At 36.1% G+C, this 18,662-nt stretch overlaps 2 protein-coding genes across 4 annotated transcripts in view; one reads left to right on the top strand and one right to left on the bottom strand.

Annotated features, from left to right (window-relative positions):
• The window catches only part of LOC137941160 (protein CHROMATIN REMODELING 25), a 32,169-nt gene extending 30,376 nt beyond the window's left edge, over positions 1-1,793 (bottom strand). For both annotated transcript variants that reach the window (XM_068786451.1, XM_068786452.1), the window contains exons 1-2: positions 1,515-1,793; positions 74-454 (exon numbers count right to left, since the gene is read on the bottom strand). In XM_068786451.1, the coding sequence (XP_068642552.1) occupies positions 74-454; positions 1,515-1,699 (566 nt within the window). In that variant the 5' untranslated portion in view covers positions 1,700-1,793. The remainder of the gene's footprint in view (positions 1-73; positions 455-1,514) is intronic.
• Positions 1,794-4,104: 2,311 nt separating this feature from the next.
• On the top strand, positions 4,105-11,490 carry LOC137940386 (phosphatidate phosphatase PAH2-like). Of its 2 annotated transcripts, none has more exons than XM_068785421.1 (10): positions 4,105-7,497; positions 7,923-8,470; positions 8,571-8,644; positions 9,258-9,342; positions 9,451-9,537; positions 9,838-9,910; positions 10,284-10,327; positions 10,883-10,969; positions 11,097-11,195; positions 11,354-11,490. In XM_068785421.1, the coding sequence occupies exons 1-10, from the start codon at positions 5,196-5,198 to the stop codon at positions 11,408-11,410; spliced, it is 3,456 nt and encodes a 1,151-aa protein (XP_068641522.1). In that variant the 5' UTR covers positions 4,105-5,195; the 3' UTR covers positions 11,411-11,490. The 2 variants fall into 2 exon arrangements, with proteins under 2 accessions (XP_068641522.1, XP_068641521.1); XM_068785420.1 differs by having other exon boundaries at positions 10,883-11,011.
• The last annotated feature ends 7,172 nt before the right edge of the window (positions 11,491-18,662 follow it).

Below are 18,662 nucleotides of genomic sequence, written 5' to 3'. Positions count from 1 at the left end.
GCACAATAAGAAGTATGGAATCTTTCTTTGTACCTCTGGAAAGCAATTAAGCCTGAGCACATAATAGAAATACCTTTGGTGAGGCCGGAGAAAGCGCACCAGCAATGGATCGACAACTATCGGTGTCAATGGGGGGCCTTCTTCATCAGAATCCTCTGGATGCCATAAAACTAAAGGCTCGACACCAGGTGGAAGAGACTTAACTTCCTCCAAGTTATCTTCCTCAATAATTTGAGGAATATTCACCCGGTTGCTTATCGTTACCAGCGCCGGTCTCAAGGAACCCCATGGAACAAATCTTTTACGGGCCCAAAGTCGACGAATAAGTTCTTCATTCTGGTCTCTGTATCCATTTAAACAAGGGGGTTTGAAAGGCTTTCTGGCCACAGCAGCTCCTTCAGAGACAGAAAGAACTCGGGGAAGTAGCGACTGCCTTTTAACAACTAGATTGCCTCTGAGAAGACCCAAAACAGATCCATTCATAAATGAACTCATAAAATACCAAAATATAATCAGTGGGATGCAAGCAAGATACAAACACGATATATAACATGTTATGTTCCAATGGAATTGGAAAAGTTCACCATGAGGAAGCAAATGGAATTGAACAAAGTGCAGGATGTGAAAGAATTCTAAAAGATCATGCTACAAACTTAATTAGTGAAAAGAACTCCCAACTAAACCAGATAGAATGGAATACACTTGAGTGTCCATAAAAACCAACTAATGATGGCCAGGCCGGCAGATTCCCTGTGTCAATCATGTTCAGATGAAGAAAACAGACGTCCTGTACTATTTCATGGTCATGGATGGATTAATGTCTGAATCTTCCAACAAATTGACATTTCCTAGTCGAATAAAGAAGCAACTTTTTTTCATAAAAGCCACATTTGAGTAGTGCTACAGTTACCAAAACCAACCATGACATGATGCTCTGTGGTCCATAAAGGCCCGCAAATGAGCAGTTAGCATGCCAATGAACATTTCATTTAGCGAAGAACACAGCGAACCCATATTCATATAAAATACATGCCTCCCCAACCCACAGCCCACCCATATCCCGCCCACAGACACGGATCTTACATATTTGAAGAAGAAAAAGCTTATTAATCTTAGCTAGGTCAGCACCCAAAACTAATTGGATAAACAGAATATCGAAAAGTATGAATGAGCTGTAAAATCAACCAATTTCACAACTCCTTGGACAGAAAAGACGACGATCACGGGAAGGAATAGATTTCGAAATGAGAAACCAGCAACACACTTCATTGGATTTAATTTAGCATCTAAAACTCCAATCCAGAAATGAGAATGAATTTATTTTCAGAATGAGAGCCAACAAATGTTTAAAGCTTCAGCATTTCGCACCCTTTTTGGTTTATAAAAATCCATTGAACTACTTCTTTTCTTCCTCTCCTTCGATACATGAAAAGAAAGGGGGAAATCCAATTCTAATTCTATACCAAACAGGAGAACAGTATGTAATTCGGTGCAACATATATTCAACGACGAACCTCACAAGAGCAGCAACATTCTTCGATTTTACATCGTCATCGGACGTTGGAGAGTCCACGACGAATTCCGTATCTGTCTCATCCTCCTGGTCTTCCTTACTGCAATCTCCCTTCAACTCTTCTTCCCCATCCTCGTCTTCGGAGGTAGAGGAACTAGAAGAAGTTAGGTGGTCATCCTCTTCCATGTCGACAGAATTTCAATTGCCGTTTATGATTTCCAGATTTTGGAATTGGAAATGAAACCCTACAAGCTAGTCCGATTTTCCGGTCCCAACTCCTAAACTCTCGAAATTATTTCGTTTTGGCGGGAAGACGGGACTCGTTAGCTGCTCCTGAACACCATCTCAAAGCCCCCCAGCTTCTCCTTCCCCAGCAAGCCACATTCAGCGGGCCGTCGTTTTGGCCCATTAGAATCCGATTCGAACTCTCCGCAGGCATGGATTGTACAAGGAACGGCCCAACTACCCTCACAATGTCTAGGAAAGCTAGTAAAATAAGAAATAAAAAACTAGAAAATAAAATAGATACGACCTCCTAAAATATTACCCAACTACCCTTGTTTGGATGCTCATAGAAATAAAAGAGAACCAGGGTTTTTCTTGTTTGGATGCACTAATAATTTATATTAGAGTTAATGTAACTTTAATTTGGTTCATATGCAACGAATCTTTTTGGTACTTGAGTTAAGCTTCCTTCCCGACTCTCTTCGAAATTTGATCTTCATATTTGAAATGGGCGGTAATGTGGACAAGTTCATGTCCACTAGAAAATAATTTTTAGTATTAGTGCCCCCAAATGAGGAAAACACTGAAACTAAGAGAATTAGTAACTTGTAAAGTATACTTAATTAAAATATAATATTTAAATATTAAATTAGGTAAAATAAATATTATTACTACATGAATAACTAATTTAATGTATAACTAAAATATATTAATGTACTAATTAATTTAATTATATATTATATTAATTAAATATTATTATTTATTATACATTAATACTGTAATTATGTGAGTCAATTAACTATGCACGTGATTAATCATAAAAAATAACGTTAAAAATAACATAAACAAATATAATACATTTAAGTTATTAATTTATTGATAATATATGGTGTTCTTTAACATAAAAAAATCATGATTAAACAGGAAAAATCTATCAAATACTAACTTTAACACACTATATATTTTTACATCTTATTAATTAAAAATATTTTTTATTAAATATAAAATTATTGATTTTATTAATTATAAAAATGAGTTAATTAAACCAACAGCTTGAGTTAACAATAATTTAATTATCACCAGTGAATTCACTTTTAGTTGTACGCTGACTCACTCTCTCACTCTTTTTTTTGCTCTGTTTGCCCACTCACTATTGCATTTGAATATTATAAATTTAAATATTTGTTTAAATCTTCTATTTATATATTAATTAAATAAAAATATATTAATTAAAATTTTTGATTATTTATTAATTTCAAAGAGTTAAAATCTTATCTTGGTTTATTAACAAAATAGATACATAAAATAATATTATAAATTTAAATCGATTAGAGTAATTAAAAATAAAAAGTGAAAAATAGTCGAATAAACAAACAATTAACAAAGCGGTTCGTAATTATTTCGGGTCGGGCCAATCCACACTCTGTTGTTGGGCCGGACCCTATGGTCTGAGACACTTGGATCAAAACAGTTGGGTCCAGTGCATAATCGAAACCAATATCCAACATAATCAAATAGCCGCGCTTCCATCCCAATAACTCTGTTTGTAGGATTCTGAGTCAAAGGCGGTTCAATAGAAAAAGACTTGACCCGGTTCCAGCCGATCTCCATCGCAGGCCGTCTTATCTCTGGGCCCAACTGTCAATTCTATTAGTGTGAGTGGGACCCACAGTTTCTAGCTAGAAAGTCGCTGTCGAGAGAGATGGGCTGACTCGTGGTCGTAGATTTACTCAGCTAGACGATGACGTAACGCAAACGTGTCATTTTCTTTATTATTTGTCCTCCTCCGTTCGTTGGATCTTAGCCACTTGCCCCTTAAACGACAAATTTCGTGTCCTCCTGCTCTTGGAATCGATCATGCGGCCCACGCTGGCGCTGAGCCGCGGCCGGATGCGATGAGCGGCTGATGGAAGTTTATCACAGAACTTTACTGTGAGAAGCATATGAAAGGTTCCGAGTTAGGGAGTTAGGGTGGCCCCGTTTTAAAATTTCATTTTAATGAAGCTTGTTAAAAAATAATCTATTTATTTACATGCAACAGTTTTTTCTCACATATAATTATGATAATTAACCTAAAAATTTAAATTATTATAATAAAATAATTTAATTTTTTAGCTTTTTTTTACAAGGGAAAGATGAGATACTAGAAATTCGGAAATGCAACAATTTAAAGTTTTTAGACTTCTCATGGACTCTCACGTTAAGCGCTTCTCACAGGATCAAAGGCGGGAAAAGGACATATTTCAAGCCTTCAAGTCTTGCACCCACCAACACAACAGTTCCTGAGGTGGGCCCAGTCTGTGGAGAGTTTCCCTTCCCGAGAAAGAAACCGGAAAGAAGCCTCCGATTCGAGCGAGGGAACGGAATTTACGTCGAACTCTTTATCAGACTCGACATTTCCCTCTCCCTCTTTCTCTAAAGAGGTCAGCTCCACGTTGTTTCCTTTATAGGTTATTTTATTTTCCCCTTTTTCTCTTCCTTCCTTTCAATTTTTTTTCGGTTTAAAAATTCTTATCTGGTTTGAGAATTTCAGTTGTTGGCGTTTTGCCGTTAGCTATTCGAACATTCTTCGAATTTGTGCGAATATGCTTTCGGGTATGATTGTTTTTTTTTTCTATATCGGCGGTTGATGTGGTTTGTGGGGCAACTTGGTGGCGGTTTTCCATTTATTTGATGAATTTTCTGGGCATTTTTGGTGGGGATATTATGTTTTAATTTTTTACGAAATATTCTGTTCTGTTGATTCTTGTTGCGTTCTAAGATCAGGGGCTCGTAAGTTCGTGGTTTGGCGGTTGAGGTGGCAATTGACATCCATTTCGTAGTGAAATTAAGAATTCGGGATTGGTTTGGGTCGTCTCCGATGAAAAGCTTTTGAATTTTCGTTTGTTTAACAGAGTACTTTTAATTCAGATTACGTTTTTGTTTTTGTTATCTGGCTATTTTTTTTTCTCTCTTTTTTTGGTTGTCATGGGAGTTCTATTTTGACGATCAGGGAACTAGACGTCTTCCACTATATTCAAAAGCACAAAAATTCAAACCTCGGGTGGGAATTTATCCTGGATCACTCTTCGTTCGAGTACAAATCTGCATTGTGTGGCGTGTTTTTCCACGGTTGGTGATTTTAATTGCTGCATTCAATCCAAGAGCACGCTTCTGCTCGATTTATGTTTTTCACTTGTATTTTTATTTTGTTATTTTCGTCGGGGTTGCCTCTTTCTCCTTCTCATTTTCACTGCTGAAGACTTTCATTTCATCTATTTTCGGAAGAGTGTCCTCTAGAGATGATGAACTAGATGCGTCTCTCTCACCTACATAACTTTCTAGGAAGAATGCGAATTTCCTGTCTTGAGTTCCTATGTGAAGCTCTCCATATGTTTCAGACATTTCAGTGAGGCCATGGTTCATGGGGAGTTAGTAAATATCAATTTCAGATCTCTGAGTAAGTCAAACTAAAAGAATGTATGCTGTGGAGAGGTTAAGCAGCTACATTTCCCGTGGTGTTTATACTGTTTCGGGCCCATTTCACCCTTTTGGTGGGGCTGTGGACATAATAGTTGTTCAACAGCAAGATGGGAGCTTCAAATCAAGTCCATGGTATGTAAGGTTTGGAAAATTTCAAGGAGTGTTGAAAGCAAAAGAAAACATTGTTAAGATAAGTGTCAATGGTACTGAAGCTGATTTTCACATGTACTTGGATCATAAAGGAGAAGCATACTTCCTCGCCGAGGTGGAAGGAGAAGAAGGGGATTCTGTTTTCTCTTCTGCTTCTTCTGGAGATGAGAATGATGAGAATAAAAAATTACTGAAGATCCAAAGCCTGAACATTGATGACGAGCATGCAAGTGCAGTCTCTCATATTGATATTGGTACTGGGAATGTAATAACCAGGACTAGATCCAAGAGGTCACGAATTTTTGGGCTTGTGTTTGGAAGGAACTCCAGGAAGGAGGATGGCGGTTACAGATATGGAGAGAGTGATGTAGAAAGAGCAAGTTCCCTAGAGCGTGCAGAGATTGCAGCTGATCTCCTGGAGATGAAATGGTCAACCAATCTGAGAACTGATCGACAGAAAGGGAATAAGAGAGAATCCAAGCCATCTGAGGAGCCTGACAACAGGCAACCAAAGCTGGTTGGAGGGGTGAATGAGGAGGATAAGAATCTCATTGGGCAGGTTCAAGACCATAAGGATAGGGAAGTTGCTGATATGACTGAAGTCTTGGGTAGTCCAGTAGTCCCAAGCCCAGTGGTAGATGATGATTTGGATCACAATATTCCTGGGCCAGTTCTTTCAGAAACTGTTAGTCCTAGTTGTGACGTAACAGACGTGGTTAGCATGAACTTAGAAAATAATGATGTGACAACAGATGTGAATCCTTTGCCTTCAGGAATTGATGAACCGCTTTTAGGTGTGTCCGTTTTAGAAAAATGTGATTTCTCAGTTACAGGCAAAACTGCTGTGGAGAAACTGGAACCAAAAAACAATGCAGTGAAAGTAGACAATGAAAAAGCATATGAAGAGGGGAATGAAGGAGCTTCTTCCTATATATATTTTGAAGCAACTGAAAGCTCTGACCAAGGAATTGTAGGTACTGATGAACTGTTCAATAGGACTCATTCGCCTAGTCCTAACATGGTAGAAATCTGCACCCAAATTCTAATTTCAGAGATAAATAAACTGCCTCAATCTGGAATACATTTATGTGAAAAAAGTACTGATGTTTTGGACAACCTTGAAACATCTATTTCTGACCCTCTGGAAGCTGAGGTAGTGGAAATTATCCAACATACCACAGTAATTGAGGGACATATGACAAATAAGGCGTTGGAAACAGACCAGGTAGAGAATGTGGAGAATCAACCTGACCTCCAGTTGACAGGCTTTTCCTCTACTCAATTCTTCACTGAGGATAATAGATTGGTTCATGTAAAATCTTCAACTGTCACCGATCATAGTGAGGTTGATCAGGTACTGGATTCAATCAATGAACCTGAGTTGAATGCCATTTCTGTTCTGTCCCCTCCTAGGAGTACCAGGGATCAAGTCCAGAAAATGGATAACCTCAGGGAAGGCACTGGTATTCATGAACTTCAGATTTCAACTGAGGGTGTTGGTTCTCATAAATCTTGTGTCAGTAATCTCTCTGAGGAAACTGTAGACCCTCATTTATTATTTTTAAAGAATTTAGATGAGGAGCACCTCCTTTCCAGCAATATGGATAATGTTGTGAATGGTAGTGTGCATAAGAATGAGGTTGATATTCATTTAGTAGAGGACATTGATGGGGTGGAACATGACTCAAGTGATAAAAACCAAGATTCCCCTTTTTCTTCGAGTCATCAGTCCTTTGAATCCCCATTATCTCATGCTTCAGCTTCGTATCCAGGGGAACCTATTCAGGAGTCATTTTCACATGAAAGCATAGCAGAGGATGTGAGGACACCAGGCAGTCCAATAAATATTCCAAGAAAACGGTCCTGCACAGGGGAAGCTGGAGATTCTGTTGGGTCTTTGCCTCACATGTGGGATCTGATCCATGATGTTGAAAGGGCTGATACACGTCATGCTTTTAGTCGATCATTTGATTCTTCTGAAAAGTGTAAATGGAACATGCTTGGGAAGGATTTCTCAGGAAATTTGAAGTTGTCTGCATCAGAGGGCAACTTAGCTGGGGTCCTGTGTAGAACTAAAGATGTTGTTGGGGATGGTGATGACCGCGACATGAAAGAAGAAAAACTGGTACCTAGCGACTGTCTTGTTGGTAAGAGAATTACTTATTTACTTCTTATAGGTTAACATTGTTGAAGCACGTAATGCCCATCTCTCTCTAGCTGCATTTACTTAATTCTGGATAAAAAGACGAATATCTGGTTTTTGATTATCGGGGCTGTTCTTGATCGGGGCATCTTGTAGATGCATCATTGTATAATATCCCATTGTCTCCCTTGATCCATATAATTTATCCAACTTCAAGTGGAGTCTGATGAGGGATCTTCCTTTCATTGAAAATTTTACAAACGTTGCATTCTTCTTAGTGACTGTTACAAGCATGAACCATCAATGGGAAGTTACTGGAGGAATAGTTTGGCTTGTCTAGTACTCAGCTCCATCTGTTGGGGCACCATATATAGTTGTTCTTTGTGTATATGTTTCTGTCTTACTCATTCTTGTTCTGTAAATTTTCAGAAATATCCCTTTGTAGACACTTACTATTTGAAGGGATGGGAGCTGAAGCTGCTTCTCAAGCATTTGATTCTGAGAAATTGGACTTGGAGAAGTTTACTTCTTTGGGCCCATCTATAGTGAAGAATGATCGACTGGTGGTTAGAATTAATGGCTGTTATTTCCCGTGGGAATCAGCTGCTCCCATTATTTTAGGGATGGTTTCCTTTGGTCATGGTCATATATTTGAACCGAAGGGTGCCATTACTGTAGAACAACTAGAAAGGCCTCATGAAGGAGAAACTGTGCCTTCTGGAGGGAGCTGGAGGATCTGGCCTTTTAACTTTGGAAAGTCCAAGTCTTCAGCTTCACCTCCCCCAAACATCAGCAATGAGAATGTTGGGGAAAACCAGTCAACTAGTAATGATAGTATCACATCTAAGACAAAATCAACAAAAAAGAAGGTTCGATCTCTTGTTCCCATGTCAGAGCAACTAGCTTCTTTGAATTTGAAGGAAGGACGTAATGTTGTAACCTTCACGTTTTCTACTGCAATGCTTGGGAGGCAACAGGTTATCAGTTATTTTGCTTATTAATTTTTTGATTGATTAGATCACTTGAAAGGTTTGTTTTCTGTAACATGAATTTTTGGTATACTGTATTCTTGACCAGGTAGATGCGAGAATTTATCTGTGGAAGTGGAACACTCAAATAGTTGTGTCAGATGTTGATGGAACAATAACCAAGTAAGATATTGTTTCTCTGAGCTGTGGATGATTTGCTGACATGGTGCTTATTCTTTTTCTATAAACTGGTATAATGAAATTCCCGGTTCTATGCTTGATGAGGAGGTAGTTGTCATTGTGATATTCTATTAAGTCTCAGGTAGTTGAAGGCTTAATGTGTCGGAACTCCAAGTTTTTGAAGAATTAGTGATTAGTGATTAGTGATTTCATTGTCTCTGAGTTTCAACATAATCAAAGAAAGAAAAAAGAAGATCACGTGCGGTAGTTTTTTAGTGTCTAACAATCATAAGCATCTACCATCCTTTTGTGTAACTTATTCTTTCAATTAATAGTATTTAGATTCTAAACGGATGATAGGTGTGGTCTGCAAAATTATTTCTTCAACAACCACCCTCCCCCTCCCCCGCCCCCCCTCTAAGAAGTGTCTAATAAACCAAAACTAATTTTGTGGAAACTGACAGCTTGAGGTTAATTTTGCAGAGATAGGACAGAAATAGTGTCAAAATTTTAGGATTGGACATGTGAAAAGAAAATTTTCATGTGCATTTACCAGTTATTATGGTTGGTAAAATACACCCATAACTTTTTCTTTTTACTCTTGTATATGTCACAGGTCAGATGTTCTTGGGCAGTTTATGCCATTGGTTGGGAAAGATTGGTCACATATAGGTGTTGCACATTTGTTTTCGGCAATTAAGGTTCATGTCTCATCTTTTATTTTCTTGTTTTGGTAAATGTAAACTTTTATTATTTATAATTTAGAACTTGTTGTTGCATGACTTGCTTGTCACATTTCATCATTGCAGGAAAATGGGTATCAGCTGCTATTTCTTAGTGCCCGCGCAATTTCTCAGGCGTATCTCACAAGGCAGTTTCTTTTTAATCTTAAACAGGTCTTTTGCAAAGTCATTGTAGTTTTGTATCAAGCAAAACTCGTGGTACATTTCTTTGATAACATTTGGTCAAGCCACATCTATAGTTTTGGATACTCCGTCTTAATTTCTTGATGCTAATTGCATTTGAGAGAGTCATCAGTTGGTGCTTAATTCTGTAGTTCCTGAAGCAACTAATTCTCTACTTGGTATTGGATAGTTTCTCTTAATTTCTTGATGATAATTGCATTTGAGTGAGTCACCAGTTGATGCTTAATTCTGTAGTTCCTGAAGAAACTAATTCTCTACTTGGTTTTGTAGGACGGTAAGGCTTTGCCAGATGGACCAGTTGTCATATCTCCTGATGGACTTTTTCCTTCACTGTATAGAGAAGGTGATAATTCGCTTATTCAAATACTTCAATCTTATAACAGCCACAGTTGTTGATAAAATTTTGCATTCAAATTAAACCAAATCTCACAATGGATGTCCAAAAAAGAGAAAAATATATGCCCCCAAAAAACAGAAATATGTTACAAGTGTTACAGTTCATTTCTTTTGCTTGATTTTTTAACTGCATAACATTGACCATAAAAATATGATAAATTTCTGTATAAATCTTGATTATTTTTCATTCCAAATCTGTTTGTCTGCTCTTATATGTGTACAAGTGGCATATTGCCAATTAAAGTAACCTGTCTGTGTCTGCCATTATGTGTACCAAGTGTTCAAGCTTGGAATAAGAAAATACTTGTGTCCTTTTGCAGTAATTAGGAGAGCTCCTCACGAATTCAAGATTGCATGCCTTGAGGTGAGTGTCTGGATTTACTGTATTTAAAAATGTCTGCCATGACCTTCTGAGAATGGGGTCCTGTTCTTTTCAGTCTCACTAACTGTACATTTGACAATGCTCACATTTGATGAATGAGATTAGAAGGTGAGATTTCGGTTACATGGCATATGATGTAGTTGCCCACCTAGCTTTGCCAATTGAAGGAATTTCTCTCTGACAAAACATTTGTTAATCCTTTTAATCAGATGGATCTTCCTTTGCATCCTATATATGCAGAATCTTTTATTTTGACCACCATTTAAAATTCATAAAATTAGAAACTGAATTGACTTGGGCCTTTGGCTCAATGGTTGCTAGGGGTCATCTAGGATGAGGTCTTGGGTTCAAGTCTATCCAGGGTAAAAGGTTTTCAATATTCAAAAAAAGGGTAGAACCTGAATTGAAATTGTTCGTGTAGAGATATTTGGTGGGATATGTCATACTCATAACGTATCAGATGAAGCAGCTTGAATGTACCCTATGTTGGATACAGTTTATATGTCTCCTCTAATACAGTCTATTTTCTTATTCCAGGATATCAGGGCACTCTTCCCATCTGACTGCAACCCTTTTTATGCTGGTTTTGGTAACCGAGACACTGATGAGGTTAGCTATCTTAAGGTGGGAATACCTAAAGGCAAAATTTTTATCATTAATCCTAAGGTATTGTTTGCACATTCAACTGGCAATTATTTCTTTACCAGAACGCCTGGTAGATCAGGCACTCACTTTTCCACCTCAATTTTAGGGTGAAGTTGCTGTAAACAGATGGGTTGATACCAAGTCATACACTTCTCTTCATTCCCTTGTACATAGCATGTTTCCGGCAATACATTGCAGTGAACAGGTTGATTTTTTTTTTCTTTGAGATAAATGAGTTCTTTACTTTCCTTTTTTTTTGTTTTTGCATGTTCTTTTTCGGAAAAAAATTTAATTTTGCACTTTCTCTAGTTAGTTAGATTCTGTTTGTTCTGCATTATTTACAAGTTTAATGGGGTTAATTAGGAGGAATACAATACATGGAATTACTGGAAAATGCGACTTCCTGATATCAGTTTTTGAAGCAAAAGCGATTGTCTTGCAAAGATGTGGTGATTAAGAAACTTGGAGCTGGACTTGGAAGAATGTAGCTTGCTGTCTTGTTAGATCATTTCAGGTATCATTTGCACATATATAACCCTCTGTTAAAATATCATTGGATGTGAAAGGAGCTGATAAAATCTAGGTTCGAATTAAATTTTGTTGTGAAAAGCTCTTGTCACCAATAACGCAGTTAAACTGGTGCTCAATTTGTGACACATGGCAAGACAGGTTTAAAACAGATGCCTACAAACCATGAGCGTTGTACTGGTGCTCAATTTATAACATGCAGCTAGACGGGTTTAAAACAGATGACAAACAATGTTCTGAGCTGCTTCAAGAGAAATAGCGTAATGATTATTACAACTAAATTAGCAGCATTGGCATTTCATTTGCTCTCACTCTTTGCGATGGCTTATATAACTTAGGTGATGGCATCCTGTTGATGAAGGAAGATTGGTAATTCTTTCTGGAGACCAGATGTTAGTTCTATAAAAAAAATTGGTATCTTTAAATAGCCTGCTGAATTGGAACTACAGCTATATTTGATTTCATTTGAATGCGTCCACTGTCTTGACTATCCTTTGAACAGGGTGCCGTTCTTATCTTCTGATGTTTGAATTTTTTAAAATTTGGTTTCATTTGATGCATTCACTGTCTTGACCATCCCTTGAATAGTTTGCCTTTGTATATCATGTATAGTTTTATGTAATGATTATTTGCCTTATATACGAAGGAGCTAAAAAGTGCATTTTCTTGTTGCTCAAGTCGTTGCCAGTGCATGTACATACCATAGTTTAAAACATGGATTGTATTTTAAATATTGAAGCACTACTCTAAATAACCCTTATTAGCATTTCAATGAAGCATAATTTTGTTAACATTGCAGTGACGTACAAATTATCCTCTTGGTTCTATTATCAAGCACTAAGATTCAGTTGGATAGTTTTAAATTTGACAGAAACAATAAGAAAGGGGAAAGTGAGAAATCATGGAAAAGAAACTTGGCCAACTAAGGAAGTTTTTTTTTTCCAAAAAAAAAAAAGAAAAAAAATCTGCAAAAGCTTTGCAGTCCCAAATACAGTTTATCTAATGGTTCTCGCTCTGGGGTTCTCAAATTCTATTTTCTATGGAATTGCAGGCAGGGAAGGAGGGGTGGTGACTGGTAGTAATTTACTTCATCTCCGGCTATGGTTTACTGACCAGATATCAAGGGCCAGAGATTATCTGTACAAAATGAAGAAGTCAGGCAGTTGATCATTGGTATACTTCAAAATCATTTCCCTCAAATCTGTATAGTGTATGCCATAAGAGCCCTTAAATGCTTAGTTCATGACAGTGTATTCTGCATTGGTGGGTATGCTGAAAGAAGCCGCTTCTTTTGAAAATTTGTTTGAATTTTTTTATAAATCTACATGTTTTCATGCGAATGCAGTTCTGTAGGCCTCCAGCCTTCATCTGTAACTATATCATCATATTGGTGAAGTGAAAGTGAATTCTGCGTTCCCCTGTGAAGAGTCATTTAATATTTATAGAATCCACAATTTTGGGTTACCTTCGCTTGTGCATCTGTAAAATGTTGTTCCACTGGTTCTCTTGTGCTCTTGCATGTTTGGAAAAACTGGTTACGTTTTTTAGAAAATTTATAACATGATAAAATAATTAAATTTTCTTGCTGAAAATGTTTTGATTTTACTAATTTATCTGAGAGAGGACTGAGGAGAGGGAGGGGCTTGGTTGCCTTTCCTCCTCCGAAGACTAGCTTTTCTTAGCTAGAGAAGTTGCAAGTATTTCTAGGACATGAAGATAATCATGCAAAAGTGACTCAGACGATTGTAAGATTGCCCTTTTACATCGGTGAAAGAGGAAATAAGAAGGTTTTTGTAGAGTAAGATTTAAAAAAGGAGTTGGGAAAATATCTAATACCACCCTAAGTAGCCCCTAAAGTCCAGGCCTGTTGCCATGTCTCAAACAACACTGTTTTGCAACATACGAAGTTCTTTTTTCTTTATTTTTATTTTTTACTGATCTTGTGCGATGTATTCCATTGGCAAGCAAAGACTGTTGAATGAGAATTGATAATTGAAGTATTTTTGTTGATCTTAAGCTTTATAGCATACAAGAATTAACTCAGTGGCTTTCTCATGTAACCAGCAGGTTGAGTGGCCTTGGTCATCATATGACAGGCTAGGTATGATTGGGCTCTCTGTTAGGGGTGTGAATGACAGGTTCAAGGAAACAGGATGGTTTCGGCTCTGACATTGGTTGCTTATATCCTGAGATCATAGTAATCCATGTGATGTTGTAACTTTCTATCAAGCATTACTGTCTATGTATTGCCCTGCATAAGAATAGGGTTACAAATGGAGGATATTTTAGGATTCTCAAGGAAAATTTAGATGGAGCAAGGTGATGCTCGTTAGTGGGGTGTGAAAGAATAACCTTTTTTGTTTTTTAGGGGTTCGTCTGAAAGTCTAATTTACTCTAACAGGTTTAGTTGAAAATTTTTGGCAAGATGTTTTTACATAACGAATTTTTTTTTTTTTTTTACATTGATATTTTTATAAAAAGACCTCAATCATGAGAGAAAGAAAATGCCCTAGAAGGTACAGGGGTGGGCATTGGGTTTTACAGAGAACTTGATCAGACCCGACCCAAAAAATATGGGTTTGGGTTTATAATTTCACCTCGAGGGTCAGGGGATGGGCCGGGAAAAAAACCTGTTAGGTTTGGGATGGGTTTTACCAAACTTGACCCAAACCGATTCACATATGAGACAAAGATATAAAACAGGGTTGAGAGGGTCGGGTTTTACGGGGATGCAGCAGGGATGGGTTGGATTTAATTTGTGTTTACGAGGACAGGGATGGTGTTATGAAGATGGTGATTGGGTTAGGTTTGGGTTTGATGAATCGGGTTTTTTCTTTGAGGTCAAGATTGGCTTTGGGTTTTGGTAAACCCGACCCGTGCCCACTCCTAAGAGGATGGGTCGAACATGAAAATTTTAAAAAAATTTCTATTGCAAAAAATTTCCTTATCATATGCATTCATAATGGGTAACCGTTTCTTTTGTTTTGAATAAATGATAATAACATGAAAATAGTAATGTATGTTTTTAAATAAACAGTAAGGATTTACAACATATTGTAACTTTCAAAAATGAAAAAAAAAATGGGTTGAATAAACTCATCTTCTCTTCCTTCATGTAATAATTCTAGTGTATCTCAGCATTATGACATGTTTACGAGCCAGGGACACTATGCTGAAACTTATCTTTTTATTATGTGAAAAGAGTACATAAATAACAATTTAGGTTAATACTTTGTATCATGGGTCACACAGTCATCGATATTACCATATTCAAATATATCTTTAACATCCCCTCTTAAATTGAGCATAGGTGGAGTTATGGGAAGTTTGCCAAAAAAAATTGATGACAATGGGATGACAATGACTTAGTTTTGAATATATGTCAATCGCTCTTTAGTAGGAATATAGTTTGTAATAAACACTTTTGATGCTATCAAATCCGGAATAAAATGACCATTTAACTTGATATGTTTAGAATTGTCATGAAGATAGGGCTATAAACTGTATCTAAATGGTACACAATAAGATATTTCATATATCGTTCTATTTATATTATATGTTGGTATACGACATTACTGATCTATTGAGTAAGTTGTTCTATATCCATTTTCAATTTTTCTTGTGTTTGTTTTAGTTACTAAGGTAGTTGAGGGAAGAGTCCTAGGACCAAAAGTTTGATTGAGGTTAATTATAACAATACTATGAACTTTATTAGCACTTAAAACAAGTATAATGTCAATATAAGATGAGCATAATAAGTGGGGACAAAAGATAAACATAATACATAACATATATGAGCATAATAAGAATTTAAAATTTTGAAATATGAAACTAATCATAAGTGTATAAGTGTATTAACATGTAATTTTTTAGCTAATATAGAATGATTTAACAACATAATACTAGACTAATTTGAAGTAAATATGTGATAATTCGTAACATTATGCATAACATATAAAATGGTCAGTCGAACTTAGCTTAGGTAGTTAGGGAGTTGCGCTAAAAAGTCATGCACCCTAAATCTCACCATCTTGTGCTTCAACAATGTGAGTCTTTTGTTGTTCCCTAGTATCTAATGTTATGTATTTAAACTATTTGATTAAAATGTTGAATCTCACCATCTTGTGCTTCAACAATGTGAGTCTTTTGTTGTTCCCTAGTATCTAATGTTATGGATTTAAACTATTTGATTAAAATGTGATTGCTCGTTCAAGAGATTGTAACATATGTTAGTTTTGTGCAAAGTTTGAGACATCTATTCTTACAAACAAATTGCACAAGTCTTGAATTGTTTAGTAGGATAGCTCGGGACTTGATTTTTTTTTTTTTGGTATTATAGTTTGAAAGAGTTGTCGATGCATTCAAATGCATTTCCTTGATTTCCTTGAGTATTATATTAGATACTTTGTTGACTAGTATATACTTTACTCTAGTGATGGAGTGTGATGCACGTAATGTCAACTAATTATGCTGGTATAACATGAAGGTATAGGGAGATATTACCAAAAATTATAACCATATAATAGTAAAAAATACAAGTCTAAATGGGTGAGGTGGAGTCACGAACTCAAGTGAACAATGAAGTTGGATGTGATATGAGATCCGTAGTCTGAAACCTTTTTCCATCTAGAATTAAGGAATTTAAAATAGAGTATTCTCTCATATAGTTGGGTGTTGCCGATGGTTAATTTATGTCTTTATATATTTTAGTGTTAACTAGATACTGGACAAGAGTTGGATGACGATTGTTCGCAACAAACCCTTGAGCGAAGAATATAAGAAAGGGCTAGAGACTTTATTCGTATGGTATAATAAAAAAAACTCTATAAATACTAGAATAAAAAGGAAATTGCATTTGAGAAGAGATAATGATTCAGTTTATATACCTCATGTATCGCACATAGTCTCAACAAGATATATTTTTTTTACATGGCTCTATAACATTAAGTTTCCAGATGAGGTTGCTTCAAATATATCACATTATGTCAAAGTGGATCCCCTAAACGTATTAGATCTAAAGAGTTATGATTGTCACAAAATGATGCAACATTTGCTTTTAGTGGGTCTACATGGTTATTTATCAAAGACTTATTATGCTGGGATGATTTTTCAAAGAGTTGTGTTAAAAAACACTTAGAGTTGATTTATTGAAGAAATTTCAAAGAGACAACGTAGTGATCTTATGTAAGTTAAAAAGAATATTCCCACCTTTTTTTTTTATGTAATGGTCCATTTTGTAGTTCATCTACCTCATGAAGCCTTATTGTGTGGTCTTGTACAATATCAATGGATGTACCCAATTGGGACGTTTTTTTTCTTAATTTGAAAATATCAGTACGAAATAGGGCTCATCTAAAAGGTTCAATTGCAAAAGCATATATTGACGATGAAACTTTAACATTTTATTTACTACACTTGGATGGAGTTAAAACAAAATTTAACCTGATGAATCAGAATTATGATGGAGATGGTGATTGCTTGGAAGGAAAAAATCTCAGTTTTTGCATACGCATATAAACTATGTGGAAGAACTGAATTAGGGGGGGTTAGTGCACATGACTTAGGACATGATCTTCATGCGCATTATGCAGTTCATGTCCTGATGTCGTTAGGGGGCGCCGAAATTCATGTCATGTACATGAATATACATGAATCACGAGTTCATGTCTCAAGAGCGGGCGGAAAGTGCTTTCTGCCCGATTTTGAGAATCATCTACATGACTCTCGCGCGGGCTCTCTCTCGGCGAGCGGGGCTGTCTCTCGGGGGGCTCTCTGCCGCACACCCTCTCTGCCGTTTCATTTCCACAGCCCTCTCTCGGTGTTGCCGCAACCCTCTTTCATTCCGCAACCGTCTCTCGTTCCCGCAGCCCTCTCTCGTTCCGTCGCCGGCCGTCGCCGTTGCCTACCAGCCCGTCCCCGTCGCCATCATCGTTGCCCGCCGTCGTCGCTGGTCGTCGCCATCGTCGTTGCCCTTTGGCTCGCAGTTGAGGAAGACGACGATGGTTTAATTATTTTTATTTATAAAATAATTATTTTTATTTATAAATAATTATTTTTATTTATTTAATATATTTATTTTACAGTTACTATATTAAAATAGTGATTTAATAGTCATAATTAAAATATTGTTAAAATAAATATTTGATAAATTATTTTTGGCATAATTATCCGATTGCTATAGTTAATTAAACCAATAGTTTTAAATTTTTTGATAATATATTAATAATTAATAATACATAAAATATGTTATGTACAAATATATAGTGTATTAAAGTTATGATTAAATCATTTTTTTCTCTTAAATTATTCATTTTTAGGTTAAAGTATATCATATGTTATTAATAAATTAATAACTCAACGTATTACTTTCGTTTTTGTTATTTATAATGTTATTTATTTATTATTTGTAATTAATCATGTAGTTATTTCATTGGCTCATGTAATTACCATATTAATGTACAATAAAATATCTAATTCAATTAATAAATATATTAGTATATTTAATTATACATTAAATAATTTATTCGTGTAGTAATAATGGTTGTTTTACCTAATTTGGGGTTTAAGGATTATGTTGTAATTAAGTGCACTGTAAAGGTTTAGAAATTCTCTTGTTTTTTATGTTTTTCTCATGTTGGGGCACTAACACTGGAAACTGTTTTCCAGTACACATGAAGTCGTCAACACTAACACAAATTCTTACCTGATCTTCATGTACATGACATGACATGATCTTCATGTTGGACATGACTTGATCTTCAAGAATCCACTTTGGGGCACTAACCCCCCCTTAATCCTTGACTTGAACTTGTACAACAAGATGTTGCGAGTTTTACTGAACAATTGTGATGAGATCGAATGATACATCTTGTAAGTACTTGTTGGTTTCATCTTATATGTTTAGTTATCAAATATGATTTTAATTGTTCAATATTTTTATGTTATACAATGAACACAACGAAGTTTTGCAAAAGGATGGTACAACCAAATTGGACCAATGACACGAAGTTTTTGTTGTTTGGTTTAAACAAAAGGTTAAGTGTGTCAATCAAGTGTATATGAGTTCAAAATTGTGGGGTTTAATGCATAATATTCTTGATGTCATATAATCTATGATAGGTTAAAAGTCTAGCTCATGGCTAAC

This window comes from Aristolochia californica, unplaced genomic scaffold, assembly GCF_029961685.1.
Source record: "Aristolochia californica isolate CCGP_79_NKW_82.1479 unplaced genomic scaffold, dmAriCali1.0.hap1 SCAF_9, whole genome shotgun sequence".
NCBI lineage: Eukaryota > Viridiplantae > Streptophyta > Magnoliopsida > Piperales > Aristolochiaceae > Aristolochia > Aristolochia californica.
The sequence above is the reverse complement of the archived record's forward strand: the minus strand, read 5'-3'. Positions and strand labels throughout refer to the sequence as shown.

What these genes read in the sequence shown, in the direction of transcription:
- LOC137940386 (XM_068785420.1), top strand. Translation starts at nt 5,196, where the DNA reads ATGTATGCTGTGGAGAGGTTAAGCAGCTACATTTCCCGTGGTGTTTAT. An exon ending in ATTTGTTTTCGGCAATTAAG is followed by an intron (nt 9,343 to 9,450) that starts GTTCATGTCTCA and finishes TCATCATTGCAG; the next exon opens with GAAAATGGGTATCAGCTGCT. An exon ending in TTCTTTTTAATCTTAAACAG is followed by an intron (nt 9,538 to 9,837) that starts GTCTTTTGCAAA and finishes TTGGTTTTGTAG; the next exon opens with GACGGTAAGGCTTTGCCAGA.